Source organism: Rana temporaria, chromosome 6, assembly GCF_905171775.1.
Source record: "Rana temporaria chromosome 6, aRanTem1.1, whole genome shotgun sequence".
In the NCBI taxonomy this organism is placed as follows: Eukaryota; Metazoa; Chordata; class Amphibia; order Anura; family Ranidae; genus Rana; species Rana temporaria.
The window spans coordinates 8,263,624-8,283,015 of NC_053494.1; the positions used below are offsets into that span (position 1 = coordinate 8,263,624).

Below are 19,392 nucleotides of genomic sequence, written 5' to 3' on the forward strand. Positions count from 1 at the left end.
TGGATTTTGTTTCTAATCCCCTTGTGGAAGCTTTCATTGGTGGACGGACATTTTATGGTTACACAACCAATCACATGATTATAATCTTTTTATATGGACTTTAACCACCTCAATACCGCGCCTATTCTGGCACTTCTCTCCTTCATGTAAAAATCATCATTTTTTGCTAGAAATTTACTCAGAACCCCCAAACATTATATATATATTTTTAGCAGACACCTTAGGGAATAAAATGGCGGTCATTGCAACTTTTTATCTCACATGGTATTTGCGCAATAATTTTTCAAACGCCTTTTTTTTTTAATGAATTAAAGAATAACAAGACAGTAAAATTAGCCCAATGTTTTTGTATAATGTGAAAAATTATGTTACGCCGAGTAAATAGATACCTAACATGTCACGTTTTAAAACTGCGCAAACTTCGGTACTTAAAAATCTCCATAGGCGACGCTTTAAATTTGTTTACAGGTTACCAGTTTAGAGTTACAGAGAAGGTCTAGTGCTAGAATTATTGCTCTCGCTCTAACGGACGCGGCGATACCTCACATGTGTGGTTTGAACGACGTTTACATACGTGGGCGGGACTCATGTGCACGTTCGCTTCTGAGCGCAAGCTACCGGGGACAGGGGCGTTTTTAAATCTTTTTTTTTTACTTATTTTTGTTTATTTTTACACTTTTTTTTTTACATTTTTTATCACTTTCTATAGTGAAAAGTCCTCTTTATGGAGAGAGGCGGGGTCAATAAGACCTCACATCTCTCCTCCGGGCTGGAAAGCATGACATCGGGGAAAAAAATTCACAGATCTCATGCCGACAACCGCAATTACGGCTTTGTTTACTTCCGGGTACCCGGGGAGTGATGTCATAACATCGCGACCGGGCCTCCGGCAGTCATAGAGATGAATGGTGACCGGAAATCTCTATCCTCATCATCCAGCGCCGGCCGATTCGTTCTCCGGGCCCCCGATGGCACGGGAGAGCCCGGAGAAGCACTGGGTGGCGACAGGAGGGGGGGATGTCCCCTCCCGCCAACTATAAGAACGATCAAGCGGCGGAACTGCCGCCATGATCGTTCTTATGGTGCGCAGAATTGCCGGCTGAAAAGAAGGATATCTGAATGATGCCTCTAGCTGCACACCCCCCCCCCCCCAATACCAGGACGTCATATGACGGCGTGCGGTATTGAGGTGGTTAATCTGAAGTACCTATGAATAAATGGTTTTGGAACGAATCATTTGAGTTTCCATTATTTCTTATGGGAAAATTCGCTTTGATATACAAGTGCTTTGGATAACAAGCATGCTTCCGGGAAACGAATAACGCCCCGCAATCCAAGGTTTTACTGTAATGTTGACTTCAAGGTGAAGCGAACCTCAAAATAATAAATATCAATTCTCTTATTTAAAGTAAAGCCAATGAGGACAAAAGGGACCCCAAGTTATGGCAAGTTCACCTGGGCGTCACCAAAATGGGGTACACTCCAGCGGAGAGCAGTGCCGTCACTATGGTACCATCCCGGATCGTGATCCATGAGAACTTCACCAAATACACCAACGGCTTTGACATTGCTCTGGTGGAGCTGCCATCTCCGGTGAATTTCACCCGTTTCATCTCTCCTATTTGTCTTCCGGAGAGCGCCCACCGCTTCAACCTGCGAAGAACCTGCTATGCCACCGGTCTGGTGACTGTGCCAGAGGATGGTGAGTAGAAGGATTGGGGCACGGGAAATGGGGGCACCTTATGTCGGCACTTATCAAATACTGACTCTTCTGTGTTGGGGGGACTTTGTTTGTTTATAAGCCTCCTTCACATCCTCCAATGGACTTTTCTTCCCTTTACCTTACTTAGTGCCCCTGGACAGCAAGAGGTCCTTACAGAAAGTTGGCCAAATTTTGATCGGTTGGCGAACCTGCAATTGTATCTACAACACACACAAGAGGCCCGATTTAAGCAACCCTGCGAACCCCAGCATGTTGTGCATTACAGAGGGTGACGGAAAGAAGGGCCCGTGTCAGGTGAGTACGTTGGACATCATGGGGCCCCGTACAGCCTACCTGACAGCAACAGCGAATCAAGCCTAACGGGCAGGTCCAGCCGCATGAACAAATCACTCATTCATGGCATTCTTGTGTTTGAGCATGGTGATGAGATACAACGGATCGTTCTTGTGTTTGAGCATGGTGATGAGATACAACGGATCGTTCTTGTGTTTGAGCATGGTGATGAGATACAACGGATCGTTCTTGTGTTTGAGCATGGTGATGAGATACAATGGATTATTCTTGTGTTTGAGCATGGTGATGAGATACAACGGATCGTTCTTGTGTTTGAGCATGGTGATGAGATACAACGAATCGTTCTTGTGTTTGAGCATAGTGATGAGATACAACGGATCGTTCTTGTGTTTGAGCATGGTGATGAGATACAACGGATTATTCTTGTGTTTGAGCATGGTGATGAGATACAACGGATCGTTCTTGTGTTTGAGCATGGTGATGAGATACAACGGATCGTTCTTGTGTTTGAGCATGGTGATGAGATACAACGGATCGTTCTTGTGTTTGAGCATGGTGATGAGATACAACGAATCGTTCTTGTGTTTGAGCATGGTGATGAGATCCAACGGATCGTTCTTGTGTTTGAGCATGGTGATGAGATCCAACGGATCGTTCTTGTGTTTGAGCATGGTGATGAGATACAACGGATCGTTCTTGTGTTTGAGCATGGTGATGAGATACAACGGATCGTTCTTGTGTTTGAGCATGGTGATGAGATACAACGAATCGTTCTTGTGTTTGAGCATGGTGATGAGATACAACGGATCGTTCTTGTGTTTGAGCATGGTGATGAGATCCAACGGATCGTTCTTGTGTTTGAGCATGGTGATGAGATACAACGGATCGTTCTTGTGTTTGAGCATGGTGATGAGATACAACGGATCGTTCTTGTGTTTGAGCATGGTGATGAGATACAACGAATCGTTCTTGTGTTTGAGCATGGTGATGAGATACAACGGATCGTTCTTGTGTTTGAGCATAGTGATGAGATACAACGGATCGTTCTTGTGTTTGAGCATGGTGATGAGATACAACGGATCGTTCTTGTGTTTGAGCATAGTGATGAGATACAACGGATCGTTATTGTGTTTGATCATGGCGATGAGATACAACGGATCGTTCTTGTGTTTGAGCATGGTGATGAGATACAACGGATCGTTCTTGTGTTTGAGCATGGTGATGAGATACAACGGATCGTTCTTGTGTTTGAGCATGGTGATGAGATACAACGGATCGTTCTTGTGTTTGAGCATGGTGATGAGATACAACGGATCGTTCTTGTGTTTGAGCATGGTGATGAGATACAACGGATCGTTCTTGTGTTTGAGCATGGTGATGAGATACAACGGATCGTTCTTGTGTTTGAGCATGGTGATGAGATACAACGGATCGTTCTTGTGTTTGAGCATGGTGATGAGATACAACGGATCGTTCTTGTGTTTGAGCATGGTGATGAGATACAACGGATCGTTCTTGTGTTTGAGCATGGTGATGAGATACAACGGATCGTTCTTGTGTTTGAGCATGGTGATGAGATACAACAGATCGTTCTTGTGTTTGAGCATGGTGATGAGATACAACGGATCGTTCTTGTGTTTGAGCATGGTGATGAGATACAACGGATCGTTCTTGTGTTTCATTTTTCAGGGAGACTCTGGTGGGGCCGTGGTTTGTGAGGAAGACGGGGTCTGGTTCCATGCTGGAGTTATCAGCTTTTCCCAAGGTTGTCACTTGCTGAACAGTCCCACCATTCTGTCCTCTGCCTCCTTCTACCAAGACTGGATTAAGCAAAAGACCGACAATCAAGCCTCCTTCTCTCCCCAGACCTTGGCGGTAGTGGATGACGTGGACAACGACACTTGCAGTGACCTTCTCAGCAATCACACAGCAGGTAACATGCCAAATGGACAGACTTAACGTCTTCTTGGCTTCTCCATGCTTGGCAACAACATTTAGGCCAGTGATGGAGAACCTTGGCACCCCAGATGTTTTGGAACTACATTTCCCATGATGATCATGCACGCTGCAGTGTAGTGGAGCATCATGGGAAATGTAGTTCCAAAACATCTGGAGTGCCAAGGTTCACCATCACTGATTTAGGCAATCATCAAAGACTCAGCTTTAGTCACTTATCTATTTCATCTCAAGCTGTAGATAAGATGACATTGGTCATGAGAACTGACAGAAGAACGTGTGTAAGACGAAACATGACAGGGTGTCTCATAATTCTTCTTTTTTGAGGTTGTGGAATCTCCCAAGTCAGTGATCCTTCTTCTAGCAGTCCTGGAACTTGGCCATGGCAAGTGGACCTCTGGAGAGATGGGAAGAGGACATGCAGCGGGGCCCTTATCTCAGACAGTTGGGTGATAACAGCGGCAGAATGTTTTATTGGGTAAGATATTGTGCTGCAGAGCCGCAAGACATTGTAGTCAGTTGGAACCCAATCTATAGCAGTAAAGACACCAACAGACTAAGGATTAAAGGACTAATCCCATGTCAACGTTTCAGCCTTTACCGCTTAGCGACCAGCGCACGACGATATACGTCCCTTTAAATTTGCCACCCAGCAGGCACGCGCCCACCGCGTGCCTCGTGAGTGCGCCCTCGGGTGGCCTGCGATTGTGGTCGGCAAAGGCAGAACAAGGGGATGCCTTTGTAAACAAGGCATTCCCCTGTTCTGCCTAGTGACATGTCACTGATCGAATGTTCCCTGTGATCGGGAACAGTGCTCAGTGACTTGTCACTGGTAGCTCCTCCCCCTAGACGTTAGAATCACTCCCTAGAACACACTTAACGCCTTCAGCGCCACCTAGTGGTTAACCCCTTCACTGCCAGTGTGATTTTACCAGTAATCAGTGCATTTTTATAGCACTGATTGCTGTAAAAATGACAATGGTCCCACAATGGTGTTAAAAGTGTCCGATGTGTCTCTTCTCTCCGTGAGACGATCGCGGGACTCCCTGGCGGACATCGATTCTGCGTGACCCGCGGTTAGACTCACGGAGCTCGCGGCGGGCGCGCGCCCACAATCCCAGGCCTTAAAGGCACCATGTGTATATATACGTCGATCTGCCCAGCCGCGCCATTCTGCCGACGTTTATAGTCGTACTTCGGTCGGCAAGGGGTTAATAAAAGTCACTTCCCTCCAGTGGGAATGTTAACAACTTATATTATTAACAGGGAGCTGACTTTAAAGGTGGTGAACTTATTTATAGTAAATTAATCTGGAATGCTATAGGGCAGGGGTCTCCAAACTGCGGCCCGAGGGCCAGATGTGGCCCTTTGCTAGGCTTTATCCGGCCCTTGGGGCACTATTCCTCCAACTGATATGAGGCACTATTCCTCCCACTGACACCTACAAGGGGGCACTATTTCTTCTACTGATGCCAATGATGGGATTCAATTCCTCCTACTGATGGGGGCCCTACTCCTCCTCCTACTGACCACCAACCCTGAGGCCATATTTATTCTCACTGGTGCTGGGCCCGGGACATTTTCTGCCCTCAATCCGGCCCTCCTAAAATCTGAAGGACAATAAACTGGCCCTTTGTTTGAAAAGTTTGGAGACCCCTGCTATAGGGACTTGATTCATTGCTCACCAGAGACTACTACATCACTACATTCTTTTACAGCCCTGACTCGTCTGAACTGGCAGAGGATTGGTCGGTCACAGTGGCTAGCGGGACACCCGCGATGAGAGACATTGCGGTGCGGAAGATCAGTATTCATGGGTCCTACATCAGCCCTGACAAAGGTTACAACCTGGCTTTGGTTCTGCTGGCTCAGCCCGTGCCCCTGGGACCATACACCCAAGCTGTCTGCCTGCCCGCTTCCTCCCATCCTACGCCATATGGCTCTTCATGCTGGCACATAGTTGGGAACAATTCACATCCTGGTAAGTAGAACAATTCTGCTAAATAAATCATAAGGTGTGCCAGTCCAATAGAAGTAAGCTTGGGTTGCCAAATCTTAGCTTTATGTCGTGAAGGTCCAATTGCTCTTGCTATGGACCGTGGGTGATGGGTCCATGGTGGGCATAAGTACATTTTTAGTTTAATGGCATTTCTGTTGCATCAGGCTTAGCTGAGGTAAGATGTGATGTCGATTTTTTTCTCATACAGTGGAACCTCGGATTACGAGCATAATCCGTTCCAGGAGAATGCTCGTAATCCAAAGCACTCGCATATCAAAGCAAGTTTCCCCACAGAAGTCAATGGAAAATAATTTGTTCCGCATTGACTTCAATGGCATTCAATACTGCATGCGGCCAGGGGCAGGGTGCGCCGGAGATCCTCGGAAACAACTGGAAAGGCCTGAGGACCGTTCGGCTGACCTCGACAAACCTCAAAAGGCTTGGGAACGTAGTATTTCCGAGTTATACCAGGCTCCGGCGCCCCCCCCCCCCCCAGGCCAAACGCGGTACTGCACACTGCTTTGTCCTGAATCCTGCTTGTTTTGCGAGACAACATTCGCAAACCGAGTTAGGATTTTTCAAAATACAGCGCTCGTATTGCGAAGCGCTCGTTAACTGCATTACTCACAATCCGAGGTTCCACTGTACTTGTACTTTCTATCTCCACAGTCCTCTAATGCCCCTGGATACATAATGCTAGGAGCAACTGTCAACTTTTACTCAATTTCTGATCCTCAGAAGACCAGACGGGTGCACCACATGGAGAAAAATTGGAGTTGTTAGGCCCCAACCAGTGTAACTGCATCTACAGCCGTCCAAACTCCAACAACCGCACCGAGTCTGTAATGGAGGGGATGATATGTGCATCCAGAGAGGGCGAGAAGAACAGCAGCCAATGCATGGTGAGTAGTCCCTACAGCTTTACTACCCTTAATCGTTTTCTGTATATGGCTACCCCGGTGGCAGGCATTTCCCAATTCACAATCATGTTTTTGTATTTTGTTATTTTTTTCATGTGCTTTTTATATGTGTACCACTTGGTTGCTACTAGTAACAAACATCCACCAAATCATCCTGCTGCCAGACCCCCATATATCAAGAAACTTTTTCCAGGCCCACACCTCAGCAGCTCCTCCGGCCCTCCCCTGCATTCGGCGTGTCCCACCCACATGGGGACGCCCTGCAGCAGCTGCCTAAAACTCCATTCTCGCTTCTCCAGCCCGACAGAATCCACCCCAGCAGCATGTGACCTCAGCTTATATAGGAGGCCTGCCCCCTGCCAATACCAAATGGGGATTGGTCAGGGATCCTCACATGAGCTGCCTGCCACTCCAACCTCAGGTTCAACCCCTATTCCAGAACAATCTTCATGAAAGCAGGGGAGCCTCCTTAGAGTCAAAGCACAGGTGATCACACCCAATTCTACACTAATCACTCCCAGCCCCAGACCAAAACAAACAGGCATAGCCTAAGGCATAGGCCTGCCTAAATGTGCCTGCATAACCCATAAAAATCTTATTCTACCACCTACTTAAAGGTAGAGGGTGCTACATGTGCATATCTCTGCCTTCTTGCTTCATAAATTATCAGACAATGTTGGCGTAATACCAGCACTTAGATGGTAGTTTACTCCAGTCATTTAGATAACACTATCCAAAAGCTAAGTGTGCATCTTTCTAATCCAACGTTGTGTTTGCAGGGTGACTTGGGTGGACCCCTTGTGTGTAAAGAGGATGGGACTTGGTTCCTGACGGGTGTGTATAACTATGGAGGAGAATGCAGGGAAGGAACAGATTCTACACAGCCAAGAGTGTTTACCCAACTAACCACGTATGAGGACTGGATAGACAAGGAGACCCGAGAAACGTTTTTCCGACCTGTGATCAGTGCACCACCACCCAAGCCAGACACGGACAGATGCTCTTTTGACAGTCCAAGAGGTACATGCATATAATAGATCACTGTTGGTGGGAGACTTAAGGGGGTGGAACTATGTCTGGTTCCTGGGGGGGTGGAAGCTTAGCAACATACATATTGTATATCGCTGGTAGAATGAGACACAAGCGGTGGAACTTTCTCTGGTTCCTGAAGGCAGGAAGCTTAGCAACCTACATATTGTATACCACCGGTGGCGTGTTTCCCCAAAAATAAGCCCCGGGGTCTTATATTCATTTTGGCAACAAAAGACACAGTAGGGCTTTTTTTCGGGGTAGGTCTTACCATGTAATGTGCTGTCTTCTCTCCCCCTCTCCCTCCCTGCCTGTTAAGAATCCCCGGCGTGAACTGAGTTAAAATGCTTGTAAAGTCCTATAATCCACTCTATTACAGTAGTATATAATGTACAATGTGAGTACTTCTGTAATAAAATAGTGTCAAATACCGTCTGTGACCTGTCGGAGCTCTCTTCCCCGCTCTGAGCACTGCAGGGGGGGGGGGACCCCCTGCTGACAGAAGAGCAGCCGGTGGTTAGCTTATATGAGTTGAGTGATATCTTAGGTATTTAGCGCAGTCTTACAACGAAGGGTCCTGACACGGAGGAGAGCAGCCAGTGGTCAGCTTATATGAGTTAAGTGGTATCTTAGGTATTTAGCGCGGTCTTACCCCGAAGGGGAGGAGAGCAGTCGGTGGTCAGCTTATAAGAGTTGAGTGGTATCTTAGGTATTTAGCACGGTCTTACCCCGAAGGGGAGGAGAGCAGTCGGTGGTCAGCTTATAAGAGTTGAGTGGTATCTTAGGTATTTAGCGAGGTCTTACCCCGAAGGGGAGGAGAGCAGTCGGTGGTCAGCTTATATGAGTTGAGTGGTATCTTAGGTATTTAGCGCGGTCTTACCCCAAAGGGTCCCAAAGCAGAGGAGAGCAGCTGGTGGTCAGCTTACATGAGTTGAGTGGTATCTTAGGTATTTAGTGTGGTCTTACCCCAAAGGGTCCTGACGCGCTTACAAACACATACTAGGGCTAATTTATAGACGGGATCTGATTAACCTACCAGCATGTCTTTAGAGTGTGGACAGAAACCGGAGTACCCAGAGGAAACCCACGCAGGCACAGGGAGAACATGCAAACTCCAGGTAGATGGTGTCGTGGTCAGGATTTGAACCAGCGACTCTATTGCTAACCACTAAAGTGCTAACCACTACACCACTGTGCAGCCCATATTACAGAAACACTCATTGTCTATTATATACTCCTGTATGAGTGGATTATAGGATTTTACAAGCATTTAAAACTATGGCAAACCCGAACACTTTAGCGGCGCACAGGTTTCAAGCGGATTGAAACCCAGACACATGATTCAAAACCCGGACTGTCCGGGTAAATCCCAGACGGGTGGAAAGTAGCACTGTCTTGGCCTGATGCTTTCATAGGGTAATGTTTTTTTTCATACCGAATTTCCTGTTCTTGGCAGGTTGTGGAAATCCAGTTGCGACTCCCAGTCCTGAGCCTATCGGGGAGGCCACAGATAAGATGTGGCCGTGGCAGGTTGATCTTCAACAGTTTGAGTCCCACATCTGTTCCGCAGTCCTTATTTCAGAGACCTGGATCCTCACAGCGGCTCGCTGCATTCCCAGGTATGTGGTTTGGTACACAGTAACTTTCTCTTATTTTCATGCCCATGACTAAAGTATAACATTTTTGAAAATGTTGATTTTTATTTATTTTTTCCTTTCAGCATTAATACACATGCAGCGCCCCCTTGCTTTCAGCATGGGCACTACGTCTAAATTTAGTGGGGAAGGGAGAGTTACCTTGCTCCCTTCCAGTGTTTGTTTAAATTCTGGAGCTCTGTCATTCTGGAAATGTCCACTAGGTCAGTTTGCGGTCAGGGAGGGCAATGCCACCCCAGGCCGGCAGCTGGCGCCAGAGGGGTTCTAGCAGAGCAGATCTTCTCCCAGCAGCCAATTAGAGGATGTTTTCCCTCGCGGGGCATGCTGGGGGAGGGTATATCTGTGAGAGAGGGGTAATGTAAAGGGGTCCAGAGCTGTGGGGTGCTGTGTAATGTAAAGGGGTCCAGAGGTGCAGGGTGCTGTGTAATGTAAAGGGGTCCAGAGGTGCAGGGTGCTGTGTAATGTAAAGGGGTCCAGAGGTGCAGGGTGCTGTGTAATGTAAAGGGGTCCAGAGGTACAAGGTGCTGGAACCCCACATCCCATCATTAACCGTCGCCGCAAATTGCCGCTGCGCCCCCCCCCCCCCCAGGCTGCTCAGTTTAAAATGCCCGGAACTATTTTTTGTCCCAGTCCCGGCCTGATTGCAGCCCTCCTAGAAAATAACGCTGGGAAATACGGTAATAACAGTGGAAGCGAGCCGATCCAGCACCGAACTGGCTATGGGTTGCTATGTATGAACCTTTTCTTTTATAGTTATTTTATAACTTCAATATGTTGTTCTCTCCATTCTCACCAGCTACACATCTCTGAATGAATACACCATCATTCTAGGCCGCAAGCAGCAGAACGAGCCAAGCCCCAGAGAGGTGCAGCGCCAGATCAAGAAGGTGGTGCCTCACCCAGACTACAAGCCAGAGACGGGAGAGAATGATGCAGCTTTGGTAGAGATGAACTATGGCGTCACTTTCAGCGACTACATCCTGCCCGTCTGCCTGGCGCCCTCCCATGCTTCACCCCCCGCAGACAAATGCTGGGTCATCGGCTGGGGAAGAGTGTACCCTTCAGGCAAGTCACTGCTCTGCACACTGGGGGCCATTCAATAATCTTTCTTATGCCTCGTGCACACGATCGTGAATTTCCGATGGAAAAGGTCAGACGGAATTTATTTTACGTGTGTATGCCCCATCGGACTTTTTCCGTCGGAAATTTAGACGGAGTTAGAAAGAGAACTGTAACGGAACGTCCCACACTCCGCTCGAGTGCTTCCGTCATATACCGCTTCCTATCAGTCTGGATATAGATATCAGATATTCCAGCTGCTCTCAAGCACACGAGACGAGACTTGTTTGTCTGCTGAACATGGACTGTTTAATAGAACCAAGAATACAACCTTATATACAGTTAGAGGAGGTAACCAGAACATAAATTAACATGAGCTAATTAACTAATCATTTACCCAGACTAGGCGACTCTTAGATATGACGTTTCAGAGTAGACATCACGTCTCCTCGCTCACCTGCTATACAATACACATTATCATAAGTGTAAACACAGGACATCTTCACACAATAGCAGGGTCAATTAGCACAGAGAACAGACAGATGGCTGGAGGTAAGGGCATTAGCATCTAACAGTATGTGTCCCAACAGTATAAATGAGTCACTCTGACAATTAACCCGTTGAGTTCAGAATCAACAAACAGTAAATAGTTCTTTACAGATATCCTGGAATATATTGTGGATAATAATTACATAATAATCCCATCTCAGGTAGTCCAAGATATCATTCCTCAGTCATCCTATGCCCCTAGTAGACATAGGATGATTTTAGACATAAGAGGGTCCTGGGATGTCCCGGGTGAGTCTGTCACAAGAACATGTTCTCTTTTTTCCCTAGGAAACGGAAATTCCGTTTGTCTGTATGGAACTCTGACGCAGAAAAAAAACATGCATGCTCGGAAACAATTAAACGCATGCTCGGAAGCTTTGAACTTCATTTTTCTAGGCTCGTCGTAGTGTTGTACGTCACCGCGTTTTTAACGGTCGGAATTGGGTGTGTCCGTGTGTATGCAAGACAGCTTGAACGGAATTCCGTCGGAAAAAGTTTATTCCGACGGAAACTCCGATCGTGTGTACGGGGCATTAGATGTCATCAAGGTATTCATACTTTGTTTATGATTTTTTTTCCAGATAACACCTTCTCTCCTCCATTGAGGCATCTTCGGGTCCATCTCTGGGATGGAAAGCACTGTGGCTCTTTGGAAAACATAACACAGACTGGTGGACCGGGGCAAATCTGTGCAGCTGCTAACAATACGGCATTTACATGCCTGGTATGTACCTGAGGACTTGGTGGCGGGATAAAGAAAAAGAACTGGTGCATGACTGGTGCATGACGGGACGAGGCAACTCTTCTTCTTAAAACTTCTCTTCCCCTTTGGCATTGCATATTAATTTTTCTGCACTTTTTCTTCAGCTGGATGACAGCACCCCCCTGGTATGCCAACCAAACTCCAAAGGTCCTTGGTTCGTGTTTGGTGTTGGCAGCCAAACTTCTCCAACCAAATGGAATCCCTGTCCCAGTAACTTCACGTCTGTGGTGCCCATGTTATCATGGATCAGAGAGGTGGTTCCCAAAACGGACCTGAGTCTCTTGGAGAGCAACACGACAGTTCCGACACCTGGCTACAATGAGACTTCGGCCTCTCCTAACACGACAGTTCCGACACCTGGCTACAATGAGACTTCGGCCTCTCCTACCACAACAGTTCCAACACCTGGCTACAATGAGACTTCGGCCTCTTCTAACACGACAGTTCCGACACCTGGCTACAATGAGACTTCGGCCTCTTCTAACACAACAGTTCCGACCCCTGGCTACAATGAGACTCCGGCCTCTCCTAACACGACAGTTCCGACACCTGGCTACAATGAGACTTCGGCCTCTCCTACCACAACAGTTCCGACACCTGGCTACAATGAGACTTCGGCCTCTCCTAACACGACAGTTCCGACACCTGGCTACAATGAGACTTCGGCCTCTCCTACCACAACAACTGCGACGCCAAATCCTCTGAACACAACGTTGGGTCCACAAAGTTCGAACACAACCTACCGAGAAAGTGACGTGTCTACTAAAGAGGTCCACAATTTCACTACTTCCAGCACCCAAAGTTCCTGTCTAGAGCCCGACCATGGAAGTGGGATCAAGTGTCCCGGGCACACAACGGTGCCACCGCAGATTCAGAACTCAACCTTGTCTTCTTCAACGACGACTCAAAAAACTGGCTCAACCGGGAACACCACGGCCTCTGGAGTGGATGCCTTGTGGAGGAGCTGGATAGGCCAAGCTCTTCTGACCGTTCTTTTTGTTTGTCATTACTGCTGATTGGTTTCTGGAGACGACTTGCCTTCCGAGAAGCCAAAAACATCATCTAGAGGTGTTACAGCAATTATGAGTTCAGTCAACGAGTTTTCATCCACCGCCTACAAACGGCTGTGAATTTCTATGGGCCAGCGTCTTCATCAGGGGCGTTGCTAGGTGGCATAAAGACCAGGGGCTTCAGCCCGAAGTCCAAGGCCGGGAACTGGGGGGGAGGGGGTTTGTATGTGATTTTTATGGCTATCACGTGACCTACCTACACTGATGGTAGTGACCTACATACACTGACCTACCTGACATACAATGACCTACCTACACTGACCTACCTGACATGCACTGACATTCAGGGCAGGACTTAGGGCTTGAGTGTTGATTGAGGGGCCCCCTGGAGCAGAGAAGCTCGGGGGGGGGGGGTCAAAGTTGTTGAGCAAGGGGGGGTGCCACTGAGATCGAAGCTGATCGAAGTTGTTGAGCGGGGAGTTGTTGAGCGGGGGGGCCACCGATCGAAGCTAACCAAAGTTGTTGCGCGCTGGGGGGGCACCGATCGGAGTTGTTGAGCAGGGGGGGGGGTCACTGGTTGATCAAAATTGTTGAGGGGGGGCGCCGCCGATCGTAGTTGTTGAGCGGGGGGGTGAAGAGGACTTATTACCTCTTCATCAGCCTCCATGAGACTCTGGGCTTTACGGAGTCACATTCGGGGCTTCAGCGACGGCTAGCCACCCCCTCCCGACGCCCCTGGTCTTGATTCAAACAGATTATTGTTCACTGATTGATTACCTACATATGTGAAGCACAGAAAGAGGTCCCGTCACTCTCTCTCTGAGCCAACGCTCATTCAAAGAAACAACAAAGTCTTGAGGACAATGTTGGCCTTATTAGCACTTCCTTCAAATGTAAATCCAAGACCAAAAATGTTCTATATTTCAACCTAAAGCCTCGTACACACGATCGGACTTCCATCTGACTTTTCTGTGGATTTTGGTCCGAAAGGGGCGTTGGCCGTGAACTTGTTCTGCATACACACGGCAGAACTTTCTCAGCCAACATTCACCAAACCACGTGGATTTTCGGCTCTTTACCGTCACGCTTTGGGCAACTTCTGGTATTGTTGTCTGATCTTTAGCATTGGTTCAGAGCATGCGTGTTTGTACTTTGGACTTTAGTCCGATGGACACACGATCGGATTATCCTCCATCGTACATTTGTTATCGAAAAGTGTGCATGGAGCCCAGGGCAGCCATCACAAATTTTGGGGCCCCTTACACAGCTTTAGGCAGGGCCCCCCTAGAGCAGAGAATCGGGGGGGGGGGCAGATTCTGACGAAAAAAATCTCTGACGCAAGATAATAAGTGGGAGGGGGTGGCAGGCCGTGCCTGTAAGGGGCCCTGGGGAACATTGGGCCCCTTACAGGTGTAATGCAAAAAATAAATAAAAATTAAAAATCTGAATCTGAAAATGTGTATGAATTTAGATATGGAACGAAACCAACCACACATGTCTAGTTGTCACCCTGACATGGGCTCGCCAGGTGGTGCCTTTGGGCAGACTTGGTCCACTGTTATCATCATCAGGAAACCGGTCCAGATCTATGGGGTGCAGCTGAACCTCAAGCAAGTGTATGAGGACAGAAGGTGGACAGGAGGTGGACAGGATCAGCAGCAGTGTGGATTTTGTGTGGAAAGAAATTGTTCACAATGCACAGAGCGATCCGAATGTCATTCAGACGGGATTTACATCTTCTTTACTCTACAACAAAGTTCCATACAGTATTAGCAGTTTTGTAGCGTGTGAGTGGACGTCTTCCTCTCATACAATATTTACTCTATGATGTCATCACGTCACCTCCGGAGGCTCTGCTCTCTGCAGTATTAATGGAACAAAGTATTAAAAAAAATCGACTAAAGTTTGTTTTAATGATCTTTGTCGAATTATTGGAATTTCTCTCTGTAAATGAAAATAAAGGGCCAGATTCATGAAAAATTACTGCGGCGTAACGCATGTCCTTTACGTTACTCCGCCGCAAGTTTTCATCGTAAGTGCTTGATTCACAAAGCACTTGCGTGTAAACTTGCGGCAGCGTAGCGTAAAGCCGTCCGGCGCAAGCCCGCCTAATTCAAATGGGGCGTGTACCATTTAAATTAGGCGCGTTCCCGCGCCGAACGTCCTGCGCATGCTCCGTTAGGAAATTTCCCGCCATGCTTTGCGCGAAATTACGGCGCCCCAATGTGTTTTTTGAACGGTGACGTGCGTTACGTCCTTTCGTATTCCCGGACGACTTACGCAAAAAAAAAAAAAAAAATTGGAAATTCGACGCGGGAACGACGGCCATACTTTAACATGGGCTGTCTATTGTTACACCACCTCAATAGCAGCCGTAACTTTGCGACGCGAAAAGCCGACTAGCGACGACGTAAGAGAATGCGACGAACGCGCGTACCTTCGTGGATCGCCGTAAACAGCTAATTAGCATACCCGACACGGAAAACGACGCGATCTCCACCCAGCGGCCGCCAAAGTATTGCATCCTAAGATCCGAAGGCGTACGCCTGTCGGATCTTAGCCAAATGCCGTTGTATCTTTGTTTGTGAATTACAAATAAAGATACGACGCGGCAAATTTGAAAGTAGATACTCAGCAGATACTCCGGCGTACTTTTTCTGTGAATCTGGCCCAAAAAGTTTTGTCAAAGCACGTCAATCACAGAATATTTCTGTCAGAAGAACGTAAAGTGATACATTACCAGGGCAGCCATCACAAATTTTGAGGCCCCTTACACAGCTTTAGGCAGGACCCCAATGGAGCAGAGAACCCGGGGGGGGGGGGGGGGCACATGCTAACAAGTGTAATCTTTTCTCTCCTGACGCGAGATAATAAAAAAAAATATATATAGAAAAAATGGCTCCTTGCCAGATTTCCACGATCCCTTATGACAGGGGATCATAAACAGCATGTAGCAGGTAGTCACTCCCAATCGCGCAGTTCAGACATATGTGGTCCTAATGGGTCTCATAATTTTTTACGAAACGGACGTAGGGCGCAGCGGCGCGCTGTCGTCACCTAACTAGCTCCAAACGTTTCCCCAGTGGACGGGTGCCTGAGAGTTTGTGTACCGGCCGGCACATCAGATTCAAGGCGATTTTTAACTGCATGATTGTAAGTGCGATTTTACTTTTTAATAAATTATTTTTACTCATTTAATATACTATGTGGAGCCGTTATTGTTTTTTTTACATGATGGGCATTAATACCGGTGAAATTGCTCGTGAATGAGACCCATTAGGACCACATATGTCTGAACTGCGAAATTGGGAGTGACTACCTGCTACATGCTGTTTATGATCCCCTGTCATGAGGGATCGTGGAAATCTGGTAAGGAGCCAATTTATAGTCTGGTGGAGGATTCATCACCTTTCTTTGGACACGTTTTTCCAACCGATTTGAAATGTGGCACAAATACACGGGTGTCTGACATCTCATCTGCTATACACTTATGGACTTTGTCACAATTTCTAATTTTATTTTATGTACATCCATTAAAAACCAATGGGCCAGATTCAGATAGGAGATAAGACATCGTATCTCTAAGGCAGGCCGGATCTATGCGACTGATTCATAGAATCAGTTCCGCTTAGATATCCCTAAGATCCGACAGGTGTAAGTGACTTACACCGTCTGATCTTAGGCTGCAATTCCAGGCCGGCCGCTAGGTGGCACTTCCGTGTCTTTTACGGTCGAATATGCAAATGAGCATTTACGCCGATTCAGAAACGAACGACCGCCCGGCGCTTTTTTTTTCTGTCGTTTGCATTCGGCTTTTTCCGGCGGAAAGTTACCCCTGCTATAGCAGGGGTAAGTGCGGCGTATCCTATGTTAAGTACGGCCGTCGTTCCCGCGCCGAGTTTTGGATTTTTTACGTTGTTTGCGTAAGTCGTTCGCGAATACTGATGGACGTAATTTACGTTCACGTCGAAACCAATGACGTCCTAGCGACGTCATTTAGAGCAATGCAAGCTGGGAAATTTTACGGACAGCGCATGCGCAGTTCGTTCGGCGCGGGGACGCGCCCGATTTAAATTTTACACGCCCCCTAGCCGCGGAATTTGAATTCCGCCGGGGGGATTTACGATACGCCGCCGCAAGTTTACAGGCAAGTGCTTTCTGAATTTCCTCAAAAACTTGCGGCGGCGTAACGTAAATCAGATAGGTTAGCGGATCTTTAGATCTGAATCTAGCCCATGGACTTTTATTGTCACTATTTCTAATTTTATTTTATGTACATCCATTTAAAACCAATAAGTTCATTTTTTATATGTTTCTTGACCGAAATGTAATTTGTTTTTTTTTTCTTTCTTTTTGTATTTATCACTATTATATCATTTTTTCATTATTACTGAGGGGTGTTGAGATGGCTGCACAGTGCACCCTAGTGGCGATCATACTCCAAGGTTCTGATATAGCAGCGAGCTTCATCTATACCACCATATATCACCCACTTGCCAATGGTTTAATTTTGTGTTTGTCAAGTATGGTGTTTAGAGGTAGCGCGATTTATATTTTTCTCCCATTTTTTTTTCTTGTACTTATTGTTTACATGGTAATTGCAGCTCCCGGAGTGAATAGACTGCGACTACGCTGCAAGTCTTTTTCTCTCTTCTATCCTTTTTTGTTATTGTAGCGCAGCTTCTTTCCATTTTTTCCCCATGAATAATAAAAGTTCCTGCTCATCCTAAGAGCCGGTTCACACAGGGGCGACTCGTCAGGTGACTCAGCCGCCTGACAAGTCGCGCTCCGCTCTATTCAATGGAACCGTTCTAATAGGAGCGACTCAAGTCGCTCGGACTTAGAAAAAGGTTCCTGTACGACTTTGGGGGCGACTTGCATTGACTTTAAATTAGGGTTGTCCCGATACCACTTTTTTAGGACTGAGTACAAGTACCGATACTTTTTTTCAAGTACTCACCGATACCGAATACCGATACTTTTTTTTAAATGTGTCCCCAAATGCAGCCATGTCCCCCCACAAATGCAGCCATGTCTCCCCCCATATCCAGCCATGTCTCCCCCCCATATCCAGCCATGTCCCCCCCATATCCAGCCATGTCCCCCCCATATCCAGCCATGTCCCCCCCATATCCAGCCATGTCCCCCCATATCCAGCCATGTCTCCCCCCCATATGCAGCCATGTCTCCCCCCCATATGCAGCCATGTCTCCCCCCCATATGCAGCCATGTCTCCCCCCATATCCAGCCATGTCTCCCCCCAATGCAGCCATGTCTCCCATATGCAACTGTCTCCCCCCCATATCCAGCCATGTCCCCCTTACCTGCATCCCGCTGCCGCCGACTGGTTAATACGCGCGGGGAACATTACAGCTTTCATTTGAATAGCTGTAATGATTTGCGCCACGCTGCGTATAGACACTCCCCCTTGCTCGGGATTGGACAGTTCACCCGAGCAAGGGGGAGTGTCTATACGCGGCGCGGCACGAATCATTACAGCTATTCAAATGAAAGCTGTAATGTTCCCCGCGCATATTAACCAGTCGGCGGCAGCGGAGATGCGGCGTAACGGCGGCGGGATGCAGCGCAACGGCGCCGGGGGGTATTCCATTTCGGTATCGGGGGTATTTGCGGGAGTACGAGTACTCCTGCAAATACTCGGAATCGGTCCCGATACCGATACTAGTATTTTGCAAGTCGCCTCTGAAATCGTCTTGAGATCGCCTTACCGAGTCGCCCCCCAAAGTCGTGCCGCCCCCCTGTGTGTGAACCGGCTCGAACCGGTGTGGTTTCCTCCAATCTCCACAATGTATGACAACGGGAACCAATCTTTAAACAAAAATATATTTTATTTCTATAAATAATATAAATAGACAAAACTTAAAAAACACAAGTTCAGAGCAACGTATAAATATTTTCAGCAATGACATAAATAGTGATTGGATAGAAGGACTTCCTGGTTATAAAGAGAACCTGTCACCTGCAGAAGAACCCTGAGACAAGTAACCGGTATTCCCCGAGTCTGTCAGTGTGCACATTACCGATCAGATGGTCACACACACGTAGGCGAGATTTAGAGTATCAGCTCTGCCTGAACATTGTCAGGTCAGGTGACCCTCACCCTGTACAGCTATTGGTCAGTTTGCTTCATTAGACAGATCCCAGTCTGTGTGTGTGTGTGGTCACCTTGACAGTGTGGGAGATTTACCAAAGCTGGAGCACTCAGAATCTGGTGCAGCTGTGCATGGTGGCCAATCAGCTTCAAACTTCAGCTAGTTCAATTAAGCTATGGCAATAAAACCAGGAAGCTAATTGGTTTCTAACGTTTTTCCCTGAAAATAAGCCCCGAGTCATATAAATTTTGGCAACAAAAGACAAAGTAGGGCTTATTTTCGGGGTAGGTCTTACCATGTAATGTGATATCTTCTCTCCCCC

At 47.3% G+C, this 19,392-nt stretch overlaps 1 protein-coding gene across 2 annotated transcripts in view; it reads left to right on the forward strand.

Annotated features, from left to right (window-relative positions):
* The window catches only part of LOC120943006 (polyserase-2-like), a 28,083-nt gene extending 14,840 nt beyond the window's left edge, over positions 1–13,243 (forward strand). The window contains exons 4-14 of one of the 2 annotated variants that reach the window (XM_040356039.1): positions 1,410–1,702; positions 1,851–2,017; positions 3,707–3,950; positions 4,301–4,451; positions 5,692–5,954; positions 6,714–6,874; positions 7,672–7,912; positions 9,378–9,540; positions 10,373–10,641; positions 11,766–11,908; positions 12,052–13,243. In XM_040356039.1, coding sequence (XP_040211973.1) covers positions 1,410–1,702; positions 1,851–2,017; positions 3,707–3,950; positions 4,301–4,451; positions 5,692–5,954; positions 6,714–6,874; positions 7,672–7,912; positions 9,378–9,540; positions 10,373–10,641; positions 11,766–11,908; positions 12,052–12,963 — 3,007 coding nt within the window. In that variant the 3' untranslated portion in view covers positions 12,964–13,243. Of the gene's footprint in view, positions 1–1,409; positions 1,703–1,850; positions 2,018–3,706; positions 3,951–4,300; positions 4,452–5,691; positions 5,955–6,710; positions 6,875–7,671; positions 7,913–9,377; positions 9,541–10,372; positions 10,642–11,765; positions 11,909–12,051 lie in introns of both variants that reach the window. The other variant, XM_040356038.1, reaches the window with a different exon arrangement.
* The last annotated feature ends 6,149 nt before the right edge of the window (positions 13,244–19,392 follow it).